This window comes from Gracilinanus agilis, chromosome 4 (genome assembly GCF_016433145.1).
Source record: "Gracilinanus agilis isolate LMUSP501 chromosome 4, AgileGrace, whole genome shotgun sequence".
NCBI lineage: Eukaryota > Metazoa > Chordata > Mammalia > Didelphimorphia > Didelphidae > Gracilinanus > Gracilinanus agilis.
The window spans coordinates 197,050,574-197,071,691 of record NC_058133.1 but is presented as its reverse complement, the minus strand read 5'-3'; the positions used below and the strand labels follow the sequence as shown (position 1 = coordinate 197,071,691).

Below are 21,118 nucleotides of genomic sequence, written 5' to 3'. Positions count from 1 at the left end.
AACACACTAGGGCATGTTTTAGTGTCTAATTAGCATACACCCCAGTTGCTAAAAGCAAGTTAAGAGACATCATGACCTGAGGAGGTCCACAAAAACTGGGATTTTATAGAGCCCTCATTCACGTCCTGCAGTTTCTTAATGCTCTGTGTCCAAAATATCATGTTGGAAAGTCTAAGAGTTACAGCTGCCTCCAAAGAGAGGGGCTATTTTTGTATGATTCCTATTCTTTTGGTTTCTTCACTGGGGTAGAGCTAAGAGGAGTGTCTTCGGCCTTTTATGCTACCATTTTATGCTATGACTTTGTGCCTCTAAAACAAGGCTGTTTCATTCTCTTGGGCCTTAGTCATTGTTGAGTGTCTAAGAAAAGAGAAGTCTAGCTCAGGAAACAGTTAAATGGAATGAATAGAGATTTCAAACGGGGAGATCTGAGATCTAGTATCAGCTCAATCACTGGTTTGTGAGGTTTCCTATTTGTAAAATGGTTCCTCCTATTGCCATTCTCATGTTCTGCCTCAGAGAAGGAAATGAATTCATACAGAGAGGTCCTTGGAAGTCAGAAATGAAGAACAGAACTACAAGTTATTGTCAAGTCTTACAGTCAAGTCTCAAGTCTCTATTTTATTTCCCATGATGCCCACCACACAAAAAAAAGCTTTGCTCATGTGGGTTAAAAAAAAAAAGTACCACACATGGTCCAAACCGGGGATCCAAGTGGGCTACATTTCTGTCTCTGACAGTGGCCCAAAGGAGAAATTTATGGAGACGTGAGACAATAGCATTTCATGAGTTTATTCCTAATCTCCTTTAATAAAAAGACATGGATCTATTATAAATGAATTCAACTCCCTGAATCATCCAAACATTCTTATATTTTTGTGAAATTCTACCATATTTTAGAATAAAAAATTCAACATCACGGAATCATGGATCATCTGGACTAATCTCTGTCAAAACAGATGATGAGGGGGGCAGCTGGGTAGCTCAGTGGATTGAGAGCCAGGCCTAGAGACGGGAGGTCCCAGGTTCAAATCTGGCCTCAGACACTTCCCAGCTATGTGACCCTGGGCGGGTCACTTGACCCCCATTGCCTACCCTTACCACTCTTCCACCTATAAGTCAATACACAGAAGTTAAGGGTTTAAAATAAAAAAAAATAAAAAAATAAAAAAACTGATGATGAAACTGAAGTGACAGAAATCAACGGACTGTCCAAGTAAGTAATCAGTTACTTGTCCTAGTTAGCCAACTAGTAATAAAACTACAATCCAGTCTTCCTGATGCCAGTCTAAATAATCTTTTTACAATGCCATCTATCACATAATTACTACTTTCTATCTGTGATTCCCAAAGTGGGCACCACCATCCCCTTCTGGGTGTTGCAGTGATCCAGGGAGGCGGTGATGGCCACAGGTGTATTTATCTTTCCTATTAATTGCTATTAAAATAAAAAAAAATTAATTTCCAAGGGTGCTAAGTAATATTTTTTCTGGAAAGGGGGCAGTAGGCCAAAAAAGTTTGGGAACCACTATTCTCTATCAAGAATTTTCTTTCAGACTTTGAGAGCCCCAAAAATATTTTGTGAATTTGGAGTATAAATCCATGTTTACCAATTCATAATTTAATACACTAAAACTTCTCACATTTGTATAGTGTTTTATGGTACACTAAGCACAGTTTTCACAACAAAATTATGAGGCAAGCACTGCAACTATCACTAACCCCACAGATGAGGAAATTAAGGCACAAAGAAATTAATTGCTTGGTCCATAGTCACACAGCTAGGATCTGAACCCAGATTCTCAAAATGAAACTGCAAATGTCAAAATTTCAATATGGCTATATAAAAATACAGCTAGCCTCCCCTTCAATCTTCCTCTCTCCAAACAAAGCTAGTTTATCTTCTTGTCTCAGTAATTTGTCATCACATGTAAGTTGCTCTATCCCTTTGACCCACTTTCCAAAACTATTCTCTTGCAGTATGAGAAATGACTGATTTATTGATCTACCCCCTTGTTTATTTCCAATCAGTATTAACCAGTTTAGTGTGCTTCTATACGAGAAGTAATTATCATTTTTTTATTTATCCATTCACATCTAGTCATATTTAGTTGAGGTTAATCCATATTAATTATATTTAGGATGACTGAATCAGATTAAAGACCCTCTTTCTTATATTAGACTTATGCTGACTAGAGGACCTCCACCCTGGGCAGAATCTGGAGCCAATCTCCACCCTGAAACTGACCATCCAGATTTAGCATGACAGAGATGTTCTAATACAATGGAAAGTCTCTCAGGTATTTTAGCAGTCCCTCTGCTCTTGCTATTCTCTACGGTTGTCTAACATGGGAGGTGTCCTGCCTGTTAGCCCTTAGTCATTGGAGATGGCTTATGTCTACCCCATCCTGGGATCACTTACGTTGATGTCTGTCTTGCTAGTCTTCCTGGTAGACCCACCTGAGTACTCAGGGTATAGATCTGATGACCAATGAGATTTTATATTTTATTCTCCCTCTTCTGTAACATCTAGGTATTATTAAAGCCTTATAAAAAACTGTGCCCTAGATGAAGGGGCATCTCAAGACCATAAGAAAGATCTGGAATCCTATTTACTGAAGAGGGCCAGGTCCCTTTAATAAATAATTTTGGGCTTGAAGCTTCTCTGCCTCAATGATTTTCTTTGTAGATTGAACAGAATTTTTAGAGCACAGAAATATCCTTATTTCTCTACTGAGATGTGGCAACCTGAAACTATATGTGCTATCTCAGAAGCAGAAACCCTATGGTGGAGATTTCTTTGGTTTATTTTTACAAAGGCAAGATTACTTAGGCTATGGCACTATGAAATTTCAAATAACTAGGAGCTTTATTTCAGAAATAATAAAGCCAGAGGAATGATGTCAAAGGAGCTATGTCAACTATACCAGTACTAAATGGCACATTTAATTCTCTATTAGCTAAACTAGTATGGGAGAAGCAAGAGAACAGAGGGATGGAAGGGAGAGGTGGAAAATTCAGAGAAGATAATTTAAAAAATCATTTAGAATGTATTGTGACATTATGGGAGAACAAAATATCTTGTTTTAGTATGGCTCAAACTAATGATGAAAATAAGTTTGTATTAGAAGACAGTCTAGGATTTTTAAAACTGGCTGCTTTAAAAAAAATTCACAATGGAGGTGACATACACAAGAATAATAAAGATTCATCTATAATTTTCGTTCATAAGCTCTTAGTACTTAAAAAGATCTAATCTCTTACCCTAAAGATGCCAACCCAGTCCTTCCGGCGGGGAATAAAATGCTGGGTAAGGGTGTAATGGCATGTGATGTCTCCCCCAGGGATGTAAAACTTCTCCACACCATTAAAGATGATCTGAGAAAAATGGCAATGATCCAGAAGGACAGCTGATGTTGGGGGCTCCTCGCCTGTCTCTTCCATGGTGGGTATCCTGCACAGGAATATGGGACAGGGTAAGACATGAAAAAGTGGCTGGTAGTAATGAGAGAAATCTGGGCTCTCACCCAGGGAACATTCTGTACACATTTGAGGTGAGTCCAGAAAGCACAAGTCTGACAATTGTGTGGAACACAACTACCTTCCTGTTTCAAGACATTTTACTCATGATTTCTGCTGCCAAAGGAAACCTGCTATTATTTTCTTTCTTTTTTTAAAAATTCTGAGCTTAAAACAAAAAAGAGAAGAAAACCAACATTTTCACATATAAAGTAGAACAGAAAGAAGATCCTATGTAAAATGGCTAATATTTATTATGAATGATTGTTTTTGTTTTTAAACAAAAGCAAAATGTTCCTTTTAAAAGTAGCCTGCTTATTGGTGTTTCCTTCCAAACTTTATCCTATTATTTTCAACCATCCTGCCATGACCAACTCTCTTCTCCAAAAGTACTGGGGCTCCACCTCCTCTGCTAGAATTCAGTTTGCTTGCCTTGTGCCAAGGATATCATCTGGACAACAGATAAGAAAAGTGGTATGCAAGTAAAAGCAGTATACAAAACATAAAAAGTAAATATATTATGATAAAACTACCCACACCTCAACCATCCACTTGACGTTCAACCAAGTTACACCCTATAATGAAAATAAAAATCTCTCCAATTCTTTGCTGAGCAGCACAGCACTATGACTCACACTGTAGGAACTCAATAAATATTTATTGAACTAGCCTGAGGCAACAATCCTACACATGCAAAAACCATGTTATTCCTTATAAAAATCATATGTTGGAACAAGGCAACAAAGAGAGTCCTGCTACAAAGGGAGTCAACAACAAAGGAATATGGTTACTTGTTTGGCCTTGGCTACCCTATTTCCTGGTCTTACCTGGTACAAAGGCTGTAAGGCCTTCTCTATTCCAATAAAATTTTGGTGGTGTTATTCTGTTTTGGTAAGGAGAGGGTCAGGGAAGAAGAATTTCATGTGGTCAATCAGTTTCTTAGGCTTTAGCAAACAAGGATGCAATTCAATTTGTGCAATGACTAAACCCACATCCTTAATTTTAATCTCAGATCTGCTTTTCTGAGAGGGAAAACACTTTCCACATGAGGTTAGGACTTATTCCCTGGGGATAAACCACCACCTATGTTGTTAGAATCTCTCAATAGTGTTATGAGAGAGTGAAAATACTCTTGGTGTGCATTGTATTTCTACGGGCATCCCAGACTCATTAAGCCCTTTTTTCAGGCTACTAGTAACAACAATCAGGGACTGTCCAATTCTTTCCCCCAATTTTTTGTTGTTTAATCATTTTGTTTGTTTTCAATTCTTTGGGACCCCTTTTGAATGATCTTGGCAAAGATGCTGGAGTGGTTTGCCATTTCCTTCTCCAGCTCATTTTACAGAAGAGGAAATTCAGGCCAAAGAGTTAAAGTGACTTCCTCAGGGTCATAAAGTTAGTGTCTGAGGTCAGATTTGAACTCAGGATGATGAGTCTTTCTGACTCCAGGCCTGGCTCTCCATCCACTGAGCCACTTAGCTGCTGCTATCTAGTATAATTTCAAAGGAAGCTAGTTTAGTTAAATAACTATCTAACAAACTTGGGAAATGAGAGCTGAGATCCCAAGTCTTGCCCTTCAACTTGCTTGCCAAATAAGGCTTAAGGAAGAAGCAGGTTAAGACTTTGCCATCTGGGGCAACTAGATAGCACAATGGAAAGAGCCCCAGGTTTAGAGTTAGAAGGATCTGGGTTCAAATCTGAACTCAAGACATTTTATAGCTGTCATTTAACTTGTATTGCCAAACCATTACTGCTCTTTAGTCTTAGAACTGATACTATCACAGAAGGTATGGGTTTAAAAAAAATTTAAGACTTCATAAGGTGAAATGTCAGATTTCTGAGATTTTACCCACTTCACAGAAGAACTCTTGAGGATTTGAACAGAGCCCCATGTATTTGTAAGGAACTCAACCAGCCTAGAAATGATGTATAGAAATGTATCTTTTGGGCTAGACAAGTCAAATAGCTGGAGGGTAAGGAAGAGGAAGCAAGTAGAATAATGGTATAGAGACAGATATGATAAACCAGTTGCTTGTTTCCTCCCTGTAGAATAAGAAAGGCTAAGTTTGTGTGCTAAGAACATAATGGTACCCAGCTAAGGCAGTTGGGAAGTAACTATTTAGTTTCTCTTCCTAGAAGAATGACACCAGCTAATTTTCAATAAATGTAAGGAAGATGGGGACAACTCAAATCAAACACTGAGTGTTGAAAATCATCTCTCCCAAAATATAAGAGAGGAACATAGATACTCAGATTATTTGAGCATGAATTGCTCTCCCCCTTAAATAGATTGTAGCAACTAACATTCATTGACAATTACCACTATTATTATATTATTAGTCTTGGAACTAATAAAATGAGATGAGAAAGAAGGGAGAAACAGATGAGGAAAAGCAGAAAAGAAATTAAAATAAAAGTTTAAGAAACTCTGGATAGGTGGGATGAAGTAGTCAAGTAAGGTAAAATCAGACCATATAATTCCAAATTAGTTCTTTGAATATTGAGGTTCCTGATTTCTAAGAAGGCTTGACACAATTCCATCTACTAGACTAATGCACAAAAATAATGCACTATCCTTGAAAGAGTTAAGAACAGAAAAAGATTAAAATAAAAATAGTCCTTTTGCATGACCTGCAAACTCAGGTGATGCTTAGTTTTATATTTCTTTAGGAATCAAAAAAGGAAGGACTATAGAATTGATTTGTAAAATCTTCCCTGTACTGCTTCCCCAAAAAGCAACCAAATCAACTACACTTTTCTTAAGATTTGTCCTTATGGATGCTAAACTACAATCAAGGAATGACATAGTTAAAAACAGCGAGGTAATGTGTGTCGGCCATGGGTGGGGGGAGTGTCGGCATGGGGGGGGTGAAGGGGAAAGTGGGAGCATGAATCATGTAACCATGTTAAAAATGAATATTAATAAATGTTTAAAATTTAAAAAATATAAAATTTAAAAATGCAAGGAAAAAAACAGCGAGGTAAATAATGTCCTACAGGATAATCAGGGAGCAAGAAAAGATCAATGTATACAAAAACATTTATAGCAACATTGTAATTTTTTAAAAAGCTAGAAACAGAAAATGAAATACAAAATTCCAATCAAATACAATAATAAACACTATTATACTGTCAAAGAGAAAGAACACATCATGCTGTTAACTGTTTTAAATTAAATTAACTCCTTTTTGGGGTATTCTTTGTATTGTTAAGAAAGGGCTTGTCGTATCAGAACAAATATCAATAATTTTTTAAATGGTTAGCAAAAATGTTCACATTACCCTTTCACCCAGTGGGTGGGGACTGTTTCAGGAGAGATTAAACTGCCATTTCAAGAAAAATGAAACTATTTGAAGTTCCTCTAGTTCAGCTCATAGAGCACAACCAATGCACAGGAAATCAGAACAAATCAATCCCTTGTTTACTAATTTGGGCCAGTAAATGAATAACTAAAACCTCCAAATGGTATATTTTTTTAAAGTCACCTCATCCAATATTATCAAGATTCTGCCCCCTAAACCTTTTCTTCTGTTAGAGTAAAATTTAATAAATACTCCTGGTATTTTAATTTATAGGATTTTAATGATAACAAAAGTGAGATAGAAAGGGATTCCTTCTGCCAAGTGAGCAGAGCCAGAGACTTACACCTGCCAAGCTTTACCAAAGCAAAAGCCCAAAAAAAGAGCCCTGTTGATTGGGTTTCAGCCAAATTTATCTCTCAAACTTAACGATGTAAAAGTAAAAGTAACTTAAAAGGATGCAGCTCAGGTGCATCAAATTTCCACCTACACACTTCTCAGCTGTTAACAAAAAGGTAAATAGCCATATTAGCCTTAATTTTCTCTGCCTCTGGGGGAAACAATAAATATATTGTCCTTTGTACTCAAAATGGACCGTGAAAAAAAACTACAGATGGTTTTGATGGATTCAGCTCTTGTCAAAAAAGAGAGTAATGTGACTTATTATTAATAGGCAAATTGCCATGATATAAGTAAAGAATCTCTACCAGGGCCCTGAAACAGTGACTTGAGAAGACCTTGTACAATGCAACCAAAAAAATCATGGCTGAGGCTACAAACAGTATATCTGATTACTATACTTTGAATTAACTCAGCTTTTTTGGAGCAAGGAACTCTCAGAACTCTAAAGAGATCATCTCCATTTCCCTGTAATTGTGGAGTTTTTCTTTAAAAGGCATAAATGACTATTTTTCCTTTCAGATACATTTTTAGTGATATCTTTTGTTTTCACATTGCCTAAATTCCACTCCTTAGCCCGATGATGGCAAACCTATGACAGCCATTTTTGATGACACACGGCAAGTATGGGGCCACATGCCAAGAATAAAACATTTGCTGTAGTGTAGTGTAGACACTCTGTGCACTATAGATGACAATTCTACCTATATTAATTTACCTATTTTGGTTTATTAAAGGTATATATTTCAATTATACATTTTTGTTATTTAAACTATAAATATCATGAAATTATGTTTTTTTTCTCCAAGTGACACACCACCCAAATTATGCTCGTTTTTTTGGCAAATTTTGACACACCAAGCTCAAAAGGTTGCCCATCACTGCCTTAGCACTTTCTCCAGAAGCTATCTCTTATAACAAATGTCTTGAAAAAAGAGGAAGAGAAAAAATTCAATAAAACCTATTGACAGAAAAAAAAAATCTGTAGTTATTTGCAGTGTTCCATACCCCAAGACCCTCCACTTCTACAAAGGAGCAGGGGGAGGTGTCGTCTAATATTTCTTCTTTGAAACCATTAAAATTTTGTAATATTCAGTTTTGTGGTTATTCTTCTTTTTACTTAGTGTTCTAGTCATTTTGTATGTTGTTTTCCTGGCTCTGCTTATTTCACTTTGTATTAGTTCATATGTCTTTCCAGGCTTTTCTGTATTTATCATGTCTGTCATTCTTACAGCACATTAATTTCCATTCTAGTACATATGATTCATGTACCACAATTTGTTTAGCCCTTTTCCAATCAATGGATGTCCATTTTGTTTCTAGTTTTTTGCTACCATAAAAAGTGCTAAAACATTTCAGCATATATGAAGCCTTTCTTTTTGTCACTGACCTCCTTGGGATATATGTCCAGCAGTGAAATCTGATGAATCAAAAAAGGTTGGGACATTTTAATCGTTTTTGTCTTCCTGAATGGTGATACCAATTCACAGCTCTACTAACAATACATTAACCTTTCTACCCTATTTTGACATCCTTGTCAATTTTCTGGGTGTGAAGTGAAATATGAGTTGTTTAGATTTGAATTTTTAAAATTATTAGTGATTTGGTAGTATTCTATAATGGGCTTGGTAGTAGTTCACAATTCTTTTTGAGAATTGCTGATTCATATTCTTTGACCACTTCCCTATTTAGAGAAAGGTGATAGCTTCTAATCTTGAGGTGGCCAACATAATGAGGAATACTCATTGGGAGAGAACCAGGAAGTTTGCTGCTATAGGGCAAAGGTGTATCAATTTATCTGGAAAAAGAAGACAACTTCTAAATAGGCACAGACCTCTACAGGAAGTCTGCTAATTCAGCGTAATGTCAGGCTTTGCTGGAAAGATTTGGAACTGAGTCTTCTCAAACATCCTGAGTGAAGTTTCATTGGTCTGTAAAGCCCCCATTCAGTAGAACTGATATGAGTTGTATTTTTAGTAGTGGGGACGGGTTGTGCTAATTCATTTTCCCACTTCCCCATATTTTGTTCCCCAAGCATTACTGACTGCCTTAACATCAAGCATGAGGAGTATTATTCTCTTGCTAATATTTCAGTCAGTCTTTTAAAAAATTTTCTGTAGTTTCTTATTGCCTATTGAGAAGCAGTGTGGCATGGTAGAGGGAATGTTGGACTCCTCCTCCTGAGGTTCTGATCTGAGAATCACAGGCAAATAAGTTGAACTCTGAGTCTCTGTTTCTTCATCTGTAAAATGGTGATGATAAAATTGAGGAAAGCACTTTCCTTGTAAATCTGAATTACTATTATGAAAGGTAAAGTTGTGCAAGGGGAAGTGATAGACTTGGAGTCAAAAGTATTTTAACATCAATGATAGAGCATTGGGCCTGGAGTCAGTAAGTCCTAAGTTCAAATCTGGCCTCAGACACTTACTAGCTGGGTGACTCTCTTGGCAAGTCATTTAAGATGTTTGCCTCAGTTTCTTTATCTGTTAAATGGTGATAATAACAGTTCCTGTCTCAAAAGGATTTTAGGATCAAATGAAATAATATTTGTAAAGCCCTTAGCACAGTGCCTGGCATGTAGTAAGAAATGTGAGATATTATTAGCAGCTAGGTATTGCTTCAATTATTTATGCATTTACTCCCTTCCTCCTTAAATTATAAGCTACTTAAGAAGTCAGACCAGGAGAAAATATTCAAATAAATGTATAATGAACTGGCTAAGACAGGGATCAGAGATAATAGGCCCCAAATGGAATTGGGCTGTAATATGCAACAGTTGTTAAGGTCAAAATAAGTATAGAGAAGGAAAACTGACAATTCTCCAGTAAGACATTAAATAGTGTGAGCTGGGGACACACTCTCTTCTCCACATTCCACTCTGTTCCTGTCCAGAATCTCCAGTGGAAAGAAATGTGGTTATATAGCAGGTTGAATTTGGGCTCTGCCACTTACTGTGTGACTTTGAGCAAGTCACTTTTTGCTTCTGGGTACCTCAATTTCTCTATCTGTAAAATGAGGGGTTTGACCTTTCTGACATACAAAGTTCTGTCACAAGCTCTAAAACCAAGGATTCTAGCTAGGCTCAGATAGTTAAGCGGGGTGACAGAGTCGGGGGGGGGGGGGGGGGGAATTGCCCCCGGGAAGAAGGGGAGAGGCTTCAGTTCCTAGCCTTCCTCCGAAGACCGACGTCTCCTCGGCATGAGCGTCAAGACTAGCAAGAAAGGGAAAGTGGGAAAGACAACGAAGAGGGCGGGAGGGGAGGGAAGAAGAAACGATAGTCCAATCCTTAAGCAAGAGACCATGACGTCACGATCCCACAGCCGCTGGGACTCCGTGACGCAAATCCCAAGAGGTAAGGGAGCGTATTCACATCGTCCCCACCTTCCCCCGCGCACCGTGCTCGTGCACTCGCCAGAGCCTCGCTCTCGTCCCGAAAAGCTTGTTCCCACAAACTCCCTCAGAACGGAAAGGGGCGCCACGGAGGCTGTCTCCCCTTCAACACTACCCCTCCCCCTCTGGCGCCACCACCCTGAAGGAAGCGAAGTTAGCCACCGGCCCTTCCTTTCCAACCACAGACCTCCTTCCCTTCACGGGTACGGAGATGGAAAGCTGCATTCCCTACTCCTTCCCCTCGCCATCAACGGTCTTCCCATCTAGGACTCACCCGCAGAAGCAGCAGCCACCACCAGCTGCGTCGCAACAGCAACAGGGGCGGGGGCGGGGCCGGGCAAAGGTCCCGGGGCGAACTTCTTGGCGTCCGCCCCGCCCCCGCCTGCTTCGTCATAACGTCAACGCCCCACCCTCAGCGTCGCGCGCTTGGGGCCTCCTGGGACTGGTAGTTCCGTATGGACGTGGAAAGAGCATCTGCGGGAGTCTAGTCTGCCACTAGCTCCTGCAGCTTTCGGGGTTCAGCATCATTTCTCATCTCGAGGCACTTGGAATCTGACTCCTTCCCCTAGATGGTGCTATTAACTTAGTTTTCTTCTTCAGGACCACAGACTCCCACAGAAAGGTCATTTCACTGTTCCCTAGGCTCTGCTGAGTATCCTCTCTGGGATCATAGAATGATGGTGGTAACAGTATGCCATCTCCCTCTTCTGCGCCTTTGCATGAGGGTTCCCCACTTTGGAATACCTTCTTACCTCCTTAGCCTCTTGGAAACTCTTCTTCATTCAAAGCACTAAGTAGATGCCGCCTCCCTTAGGGACTTTTCCTGATCCTCTCAGTTGTTAGTGCTCTCTCCCTCTTGATATTATTTTTGTAGAACTATATATGTGTGTGGCATAAAGCTGAGCCAGGCTTTGAAGCCAGCGAGACCCAAGTCCTAGTGCTTAAAGAATGATACCTAGCCCACACTAAACACTTAAATTCTCTGCTTCTCTATCTTTGCCTCTCCCTGTCAGTCATTCTGTTTCTGAATGTATCTCTACTCTTTCCTCTGATACATACTCTAGGATCCAGAATAAGTCACTTTCCTCTGATACATACTCTAGGATCCAGAATAAGTCACTTATTTTCTTAGATAAGTGTAAAAGTTGCCAACCTCCATTGGTAGGAGTTTCCTTATCCTGGAGTTCCTTATTCAAGTGAATAGGGTCCAGTCCTTATTTATATCTTAGTTTTCACCTGTTGCCTCCTTGCAAGATCCTTGAGGGCAGAGAATGGTTTCATTTTTGCCTTTGTATTCCCAAAGCTTAGCACATTATCTTGCACATAGAATCTGATGAATGCCTTGTTAAATTGAACTGAAAGAGATATCAGAGACACTTCAACCCCATAAATTTTTAAAAAAATTATTGATGCCTTTTGTTTTACATCACAGTTATTCCCAAATATGCATACATCATACACAGAACAAAATGAACAAAAATAGGCAGGCAAAGACAGTGATACCATCTTTTACAATGTATGCAGCATCTTACCTTTACTCTCCTGCCCCCTACAGTGAGGAGACAGGTTGACCTCATTACCTAGTCTCGAGGATTCAGTGTTCTCATACTACAGAGGAGGAAACATCTTCAAAAGATGAAAGAGAATCTCTGCTCTGTTAAATCTATCTTCCTCTTCAACACAAGACCTAAAAAGCTTCATGATGTATCAGTTCCAGTGTTACACACCTGTGCTGTGAGGTATGATCTTTGATTTTACATAGTATGCCACCTAGAATCATAGAATCATAAAATTCCTTTGTTGGAAGGGAACTTGGAGACCATAAATCAATGCATAAATATTTATTAAGCCCCTGCTATTGTGTCAGGCACTATGGGTCATCTGTTGAGGGGAAACAACTTGATCAAGATCACATAGTGAGTGGTAGAGTTAGAACTAGAATCTGGTTCTTCTGTCTTGGAGCCCAGATCTCTTCCTTTGGTACTAATTTCTAATCTAATTCACAAAGCAGCCTCAATTCATTTTGTTCTAAGTTTTACCACTGGAGTCATTGAGTTCTTTTTGACTCACCCCAATTCTTAGTATCTCAACTTGGATAAGGTTTTCCACCTTCTGTTATACACTTTTTATACTCTTTCCATTTTACTTATTTTATTTATCTTTTTATTCATTTCTTCCAGTCACTCTTAGAGTCCTTGTGGCCAAACCATTTCTTCCCCTTCTGTTCTACTTTTTCTTTGTGTTTGGTATGTTTTATTTGTTCATTCCTCTAGCCTCAGCTCCCTGCCAGGGCCAGGTTCCTCTCCCTTCCAAATGCTTGGAGGTCATGCCTAGTTTGATCCACATCTTGATTCCCTGAATTCTTGTAGCTGGTTTTCACTTTTTCTGATGTGTTAACACTAACATGCTTACAGGTTTCAGGCCTCCCTGAGTCATCCAGGGTCAGAGTGTTTAGGCCTTAAAAGGCCTTCCTGAACTTTCTTCTTCAAGTTCCCCCTGTAGCAGTAGCTCATCTTTGGTCAGACATCTGTGGACTTCCACATTAGCCCCTCCCAACCTCAGCTTATTCTAGTAAAAGGGCAACCAACTTCCACCTTCTCTGGGGCTTCCCTTTTATTATTCTACAAGCTTTAGATGCCCTTGGAACATTTCTGGTCAGAGTGCTAGCAGGCTCCTGTCTTGTTTATCTGAGCTTATACCAGCTTTCATGGTGGAATCCTTAACCCAAGGGTTCCCAGTTCTTTTTTTTTTTTTTTTGGTGTAGTCTTGACCTGGATAAAGTTTGTTACTGCTATTTATCTTTGGATTTCTTGATCATTATTCAATCTGGTTCTCTTTCTGAGAGTATATATAAGAGAGTTTCTCCATCTTTTCCCTTTTTTGTTTTACCCCTTCTGGAGGAATAAAATCAATGCTCAGAACTCATGTACTTGGAGAAAAGAATGCTATAGTTTAGTCTCTTCTATTCATTGTGCATTCCTCTCCAGATCATAAAATGTTGATTCTATCCTCAGGTCTCATTTTTCCAACCCAAAAGTTTCCAAACTGTTTGATTGAATACTAGTGTTTTGAAGGTTGTGATTATAGACATTCCATGAGAAAGTTTCAGTGCCATTGCCATTTCCCTCTAAAATATAAAACAAGAAATTGTAGATATGTTGATTTTTTTGTTATTGTATTGGTCTGAATCTAACTTGCATAAAATTTGAGTACATACTATATTATTTTTTAATTCAAGAAATGTTTAATAAGAAGCAAAAGCACTGTTTGGCATTATGGATATAAAACTAAAATATAATAACATTATCCCTATTCTTCAGGAATGTACATTTCTAGAATACAAGAGACACAATTATTGTGTACATAATATTCTACTGCAGGAGGCTAGAGGGTACACACACAGAGGGCCTTAGCCATGGAAAATGGAAGATGAAACCTGCCAGACATTAGCATTTGGAACTACTCATGGCTCCTAATGTTACTGAGAGGGCTACGGGGATTCAGGTGATAAAGAGACATTAGAACTAATTCCTCCATAAAAGGTTATCTCTTTGGGACTAGCATTTTGCACAGGGGTCCTATGCTATAATCTTGTCCTACCAAAGCCAAGACAGTCCTTGCCTTCTTATTGGTGTAGCTATATACAGAATATATATATAAAACATATATATTAGATGCATAGTAATTAGGGGGAGCAACAAGAAATAATAAATGAAAAATAACTAAGGAAAGACCTTTTGCATTGGAGGTGGATTATTAGGTGCCTATGTTGTGTGAAGCAATGTCCTAGAGAGATGACAAAAGAAATATGAAGTATTCATTGCATCTAGACCCCTGTGCTAGGTTCTGGAGAACTACAAAGTATAAATAAGACATGACTCCTATCTTCATGGAGCTTGTAATCTAGTATACTATTAAATCATATCTTAACTCTAGGTTCTGGAGCACTACAAAGTATAAATAAGACATGACTCCTATCTTCATGGAGCTTGTAATCTAGAATACTATTAAATCATATCTTAAACTCTAGGAAACATTGGGGAGCTTAGTAATAAATAGGTCATAATGATACAGTACTTTTAAGTTTACAACAACCCTATATGATAGGACAAGTATGATTACCTCCTTTGTACTGATGGAGAAACAAAGACTTAGATTTAGTGATTCATCTAAAGTCACAAAACTATTGAGTAGCAAAACTAGGATTTATACCTGGATCCTCCTGATTTTTGTTCCTAAGTGTTCTTCTGGAAGCCTTCCTCAAACACTTTTAATTCTAGTGCTTTTCCCTATGTTAATTATTTCCTATTTATCCTCTATATAGCTTACTTGGGGGTGGGGTTGTTACCCCATACCTTCTGTCTTCGAATCAATACTAAGTATTGGTTCCAGGGCATTAGAATTGTAAGGGTGGGCAATTAGGGTTAAGTGACTTGCCCAGGATCACACAGAAAGTGCCTGAGGACAGATCTGAACCCAGGACCTCTCCAGGCCTGGCTCTCTATCCACTGAATCACCTAGATGACCCTCTTGGTATATAATTTGCACATTGTCTCCCCCATTAGATCATAAGCTCTTTGAAGACAGGGACTATCTTTTTTTATCCCAGATGCTTAGCACATGTCTGGCATACAATAAGCAGTTAATAAATGTTTATTGATTGATTACTACATAATGATTATTCTAATAAGATAAAAAAAATGAGTGGCCTCAGGCAAAGAGAGAAAGACCAATCAATATTTATTTCATAGATTGTCTAGGGAACTCTGGGAATTTTAGAACCTTGGATTGTCCTTACAATTGCTAGTGAAAAAGGCAGCATGAGACTCACTGTGTCTAATCTCTAGGGGGCATGTAGCCAAAGTTTTTTTGAACACAAGTAGGAGAAAGCTAATGATTCAAGAGAAGTTGGGTGCCATTTCACAGAATGTTAGAGCTCCTGTGTGATAAATCCTTTGCAACATCCCATCCTAATGTCATTACTTCCACCCCTTTTATGGTGTAGAACTCACTAACTCAATTCAAGTTGTCAGGAAATCCCCATTTCCAAGAGGTGATGGCCAGCCAGGTGGGAGATAAGAGGAATGAGGAACTCTAAACAGGACTTGTTCCTTGTTTGGAAAAGGAAGGGCCACCAGCACCCACTGAGAACATATTCTCCTATGTGAGGTTATGGTGAGGACTTTGCTTATTGGATTAAGAAAACCTCACAAATAATAAAGAATAATAAATGATGGATTTGATCTGATTTCATTCCATCGGAGTTGTCTGGGGAAGGCTGCAAAATGATTGGAAACTTTCATCACTCTATTCTGCATCTGGGGCTATCAGGCTCTGCTTGGAAACAGCTGACCTCAATCTGGGGGGCAAGAACAATGAGTTAAAATAGGAAGCATCCAGATGGTGTTTGTTTTCCAATTTATACTCAAGATGAACTCCTTCTAAGATTAGCCAATCCTGCTCCCCTGAATTTTCCTTTTCACAGCCAACCTGTACTTTTATCTTGTAAAGAACGTCCTCTGCAACTGTTTTCTCAGATAATTCTCCCCCACAGCTAGTATGAGTCAAGTCAAGGACCTGAATTCAGGTCTTTCTGATACCAAGATCAGCTAGCCCTCCATATCATATACAATATTCTAACATTACTTCCCATTGTTATTATTTTGCCACATGGACTTATATGTTCCATCCACTCATTTAGACTCCTTGAGGGCAGGAATTATGTCATATTCCTCAGTTTCCTCCATAGTATTTAAAAAAAATCCTTATCTTCTATCTTTGCATCAATTCTACGACAGAAGAATGGCAAGAAATAGGGGTTAAATGATTTACTTGCCCAGGGTCACACAGCTAGGGTCTGAGATCAAATTTGAACCCAGGTCTTCTCAACTCCAGGCCTAGTGCTCTACCTACTGCCCTATAGTACCTGACAAGGCACTCCATATATTGTATGGGCTTAATAAGTATTGATTGGTTGATTACATTTTTTCATGCATTTATTACATGCCAAGCTAGATTATAAGCTTCCTCAAGAGAAGGGACTATTGTCCTCCTTTTTAGGTAGAGAAAACATCCTGACTTTAGTGGTCCAGTTTTTTGCTCCTTTTAAAATCTTCCATCCTCTACTGCTCAGTATTGGGATCTGTATGCAGGCATGTGGTGGGAGAAGGAGGGTACACTTATTTATTCACTTATTAATACTGATAGCTATATTAATATGTATGTTGATATAATTGTAAGTCTTATTCTTTGCAGAATTTCTCTCTAAATAGATATTAACTCATATGCCAACAAATTTATATGAATAATCTTATGCAATATATAATTGCATTATTAAACTAACACAATAGAATCTTATACAATATATAACTTCATTATGAAGGAAAACAATACATATAACACTTTACAAAGTACTTTTCTTACAACAATCCTGCAAAGCAAATATTAAAGAGGTATTATTTCCATTTTATCAATGAGCATACTAAGATCAGAGAAATTAAGTAACTTACCTATAGTCCCATAGCTAGGAAATATTACAGGAAAGGATTGAACCCAGGTCTTCAGCTTCAAGACCAGCACTGATATCCATACTACCAGAATGCTGGCCATTATACCAGGTGCTGAATATCCGAGAGAAGCCAAGATATGACTTGGTCCCTACTTGTTAGGGATCTTACAATAAAAAAAAAAAAAATGGGAGTTGGTGACTAGGAAAAATTTGCTATCTGGGTTAGAGGGTCGTTGATAGTGCCCCAGAGCAGCTGCAAGGTACCACTCAGCCTTTATCTTTAACCCTCACAAAAAAATTCATGTGAATGAATAACACACCTCTCTCCTCCAGCCTAGCCCAGCCCAGCTGAGTTGACTAGATCTTTGGATTCTAGCTTAAGAATTTTTTTTTTTAAAGGGATGGCTAGGTGGCTTTGTAGATAGAGCTCCAGGCCTGGAGACCACACAGCCTTACTGTTTTTCTGCCTTGAAACTGATACTTAGTATCAATTCTAAGAAGGTAAGCGTTTGGTTTTATTTTAAAATAATAAAAAAACATTTTTTTTTACCGATTTCTTATATATGACCTAATCTTCCCCCTGAATCTTGCCTCCACTTCCTCCCAGGAAGCCATCCCATCTAACAAAGAATATTTTAAAGAAAGACAGATAGACAGATAGACAGACAGACAGACATAGATAGAGATAGAGAGAGAGAGAGGGAGAGAGAGAGAGAGAGAGAGAGAGAGAGAGAGAGAGAGAGAGAGAGACTCAGCAAAATCACCTAACTTAGGAACTTTAAATCTGAACTCTACTAAAAATGAAGATAGATAAGGTTCACCTCTGAAACCTACTCCTTAGGGCTGGGCAGACTACCACACCTTATAATTATAGGTTGTTTCTATTTCTATTATATGTTGGTTCAGAAGAAAGGCAGAGAGATCAATGGAAGATAGGTAGTAACAACCTATTGCCATCACTTTTATCACCATGCTAGATCCAAATGGGGCTGATTTCATATGGTATGTATGCTTCAAAGCTTTTGTTTTTTCTTAAAGTACAAAAGTCATTGGAACTGTTAGTGGCCCTTGATTGATATAATTTATGTTCCTGAAGGGTTGTATATTAATCAAATCATCTAAGAGGAAACCTGAATATTTAAAGGACCCATGAAGTAAACTGTTTTATAATAAAAAAAGGATTATTTTTGACTTCATAATTGTTTAAGTCTGAATTTCTATATGCCAACAAGCTACAGTAGGAAAAACAGGACATCTGGAATCAGAGGACTTGTATTCAAGCCTGATTCTACCATCCATCTGGAAGGCCTTGGACAAGTCACTTCAACTCTCTGACCTTCGACTTCTTCCTCTGGGCATAATGGGCATAATCATAGCCAGAGTTCCTATCTTGTAGGGTTGTCCTGGGAAAATCACTTGGTAGAGCTTCTAAGTGCTCTATAAATATACTCATAAAGTAGAGATCACTAGCAATGATGATCATAAAGGACCAATATCTACCTTTTTTTCTTTTATACAATATCTCTATCTTGTTGGTTTAGAAAGTGCCTTGAGTCTAGAAAAGTAAAAGAACTGATAAGTGGTTACCTAGCTACTAGTGTATTAGAGGAAAGATTATTACCTAGGACTTCTTGACTCCAAGTTCAGAGCTGTAAAGAGCTATTATAAATAAAAGCTATTGTTATCATCACACAATGTTATACTATCTTATTTATACACTGCCTCCCTCTAGTTAATATTTTCCCTTACCTTCCATCTTAGAATCAATACTATGCATTGGTTCCAAGGCAGAAGAGAGGTAAGGGCTAGGCAACTGGGGTTAAGTGACTTGCCCAGGGTCACAAAGCTAAGAAGTATCTGCAGCCAAATTTGAACCCAGGACCTCCTGTCTTCAGGCCTTGCTCTCTGTCCACTGAGTCACCTAATTGTCCCCTATTCTATTTTGTTTTTCAAACCTTTACTTTATGTTCTAGAGAAAGCTCTAGAAAGCTTTCTAAGCCAACAGGGTTAAATAACTTGCCCAGAGTCACATAACTAGGAAGTGTCTGAGGCCACATTTGAATTCAGGTCCTCCCAACTTTAGGCCTGGCTCTCTCTCCACTGAACCACCTAGCTGCCCCTAGCTTGGTGTATTTATTATATACCAAAGGTCTTGGTGCATTTTGAAGCTATTAATGCTGTTAAAGCTAAAACTTTGGGAGCAGTTGGTGACTCAGTGAATTGAGAGCCAGAAATAGAGACTGGGTTCAATCTGGTCTCAGACACTTCCTAACTGTGTGAATCCTGGGCAAGTCACTTAACCTCCATTGCCTAACCTTTACTATTCTTCTGCCTTAGAACCAATATATAATATTGATTCTAAGATAGAAGCTAAAGGTTTATTTAAAAAAAAAACAATTAAGACTTTTGGGACATTTGTGTTATCTAATTTGGTCCTCAGAACAGCCCTAGAGGAAACAATCTATTATTATGCCTATTTTACATATGAGGAAACTGAGGCTGAGAGGTTATATGATTTGCCCAGGGTCACATTGCTAAGTGTCTAAGGCACTATCTGAACAACTCCCTTGAAGGTCCATGTCTTTTTATCAAGATGGGCCAGGTACTAGGCTCCTCCTCCCTGAAGGGGTCATTTCTCGTAGTGCAGCCAAAACTGAACAAGGCACCCAGAAGTTAGCTTTTAACTGCTGAAAAGTTATCTCTCCAAATCTCCCTTTGGGCACTTATGCCCAGGGTAAAAAACAGCAGAAAAAGGTAGCCAGAGGATTGAAATCCCAGGTTAGATTCATCAGAATGAACCTTTGCTTTAGCAGTCGCCATTTTTGTTAGGTAGAGGAGGCCCTTCCCTACTGGAAATCCCAGAGAGAAAGAAGTTCTAAGCTGATTCTCTTGAAGTGAGAGTACAATCTGACTTTTAATTTTAAACTCAGGCAACCTCCTCCTGTCAGGGAGGTACAGTGTAAGGTTGTAGGGGATGAGGAAGAAACAGAGTTTTGCTATGTTGTCCTAAAGTACCACATCCTTCAGTACTGAGCTCCATCCATGGCCCAAAGTCTCACATATGGGGAGGGTAGAGAGGGCACTTTTCTGCCTCCGTTGCACTATCCTCCTTTAAATAAATGCCGACCTTAATAAATCATCTGGGGCGAATTTGGTACATTTGTTGAGATTCCCAATTCTTGACAATTCCCTGGTATCCTGGAGAGGCTCAAGAATTGTTCTTTCAAATACTTCCTCCAGGGCCTTGCATTAAGGAGTCCAACAAAGGCCTTATAAAACAGTTTTTAATGTCCTCCTAACTGTCATACAAAGAGTTCTAAGAAATTCATTCATCATACTTTTTACACAATTCCCTAATTAATGGTCTTTAGGGAGGGTCCAGTAGGCCTGGAGGTTATAATCACCCTCAAAGTTATGAGAATTCAACAGAAGACATTATACAACATTGATTTTTGGTTAGGTTATTGTCTGTACAGTGCTTAGAAAGGATCTGCCATAATCCTACAACTAGAAAAAAACATTTCTTAGACAGAAAACATTTATATGTGTCTCTAGTTACTAAATGCATATAATTTCCTTAGGCTGGTGATCTAGTCTTGCTAGGAATGCTAGTATAACAATCAGAGAATATTAGCACTTACAGTACCTTTGTTCTTCCTGTCATAAATAGCCTACTATTGTATGTCTCCTTAAACATGTAGTACATTCATCTCACTAGATCGGTGGGGACCCCCTTCGTGTCCCACTGAGAAGACTTCCAATTATGTGGCCAGAAATATGTCAGCCACAGAGTGTCAGAATTCTAAATCAGGTTATCTAATCTTCTGGGGCTTCCCTCTTTTCACCTCTTCCTTTCTCCATTTCAGCTATGAGATCATCTTAAACCAATCTTGTTGACTACATCAAATGTTCTGGGCCAGGGCTGACTCAGGCTGCTTTAAGGGGGAAGGCTCAGGATTGGAGCAACGTGAGACATTCATAGGCCATATAACAGTCAAAAAGAATT

The 21,118-nt window shown here is 38.6% G+C and overlaps 1 protein-coding gene across 5 annotated transcripts in view; it reads right to left on the bottom strand.

The window, feature by feature from the left end:
• The window catches only part of CALCOCO2 (calcium binding and coiled-coil domain 2), a 29,003-nt gene extending 18,081 nt beyond the window's left edge, over positions 1 to 10,922 (bottom strand). For 2 of the 5 annotated variants that reach the window (XM_044672304.1, XM_044672306.1), the window contains exon 1: positions 3,262 to 3,645. In XM_044672304.1, the coding sequence (XP_044528239.1) occupies positions 3,262 to 3,546 (285 nt within the window). In that variant the 5' untranslated portion in view covers positions 3,547 to 3,645. Of the gene's footprint in view, positions 1 to 3,261; positions 3,646 to 10,878 lie in introns of those variants that run through there. The other 3 variants (XM_044672305.1, XM_044672302.1, XM_044672303.1) reach the window with 3 other exon arrangements.
• Between the last annotated feature and the right edge of the window lie 10,196 nt (positions 10,923 to 21,118).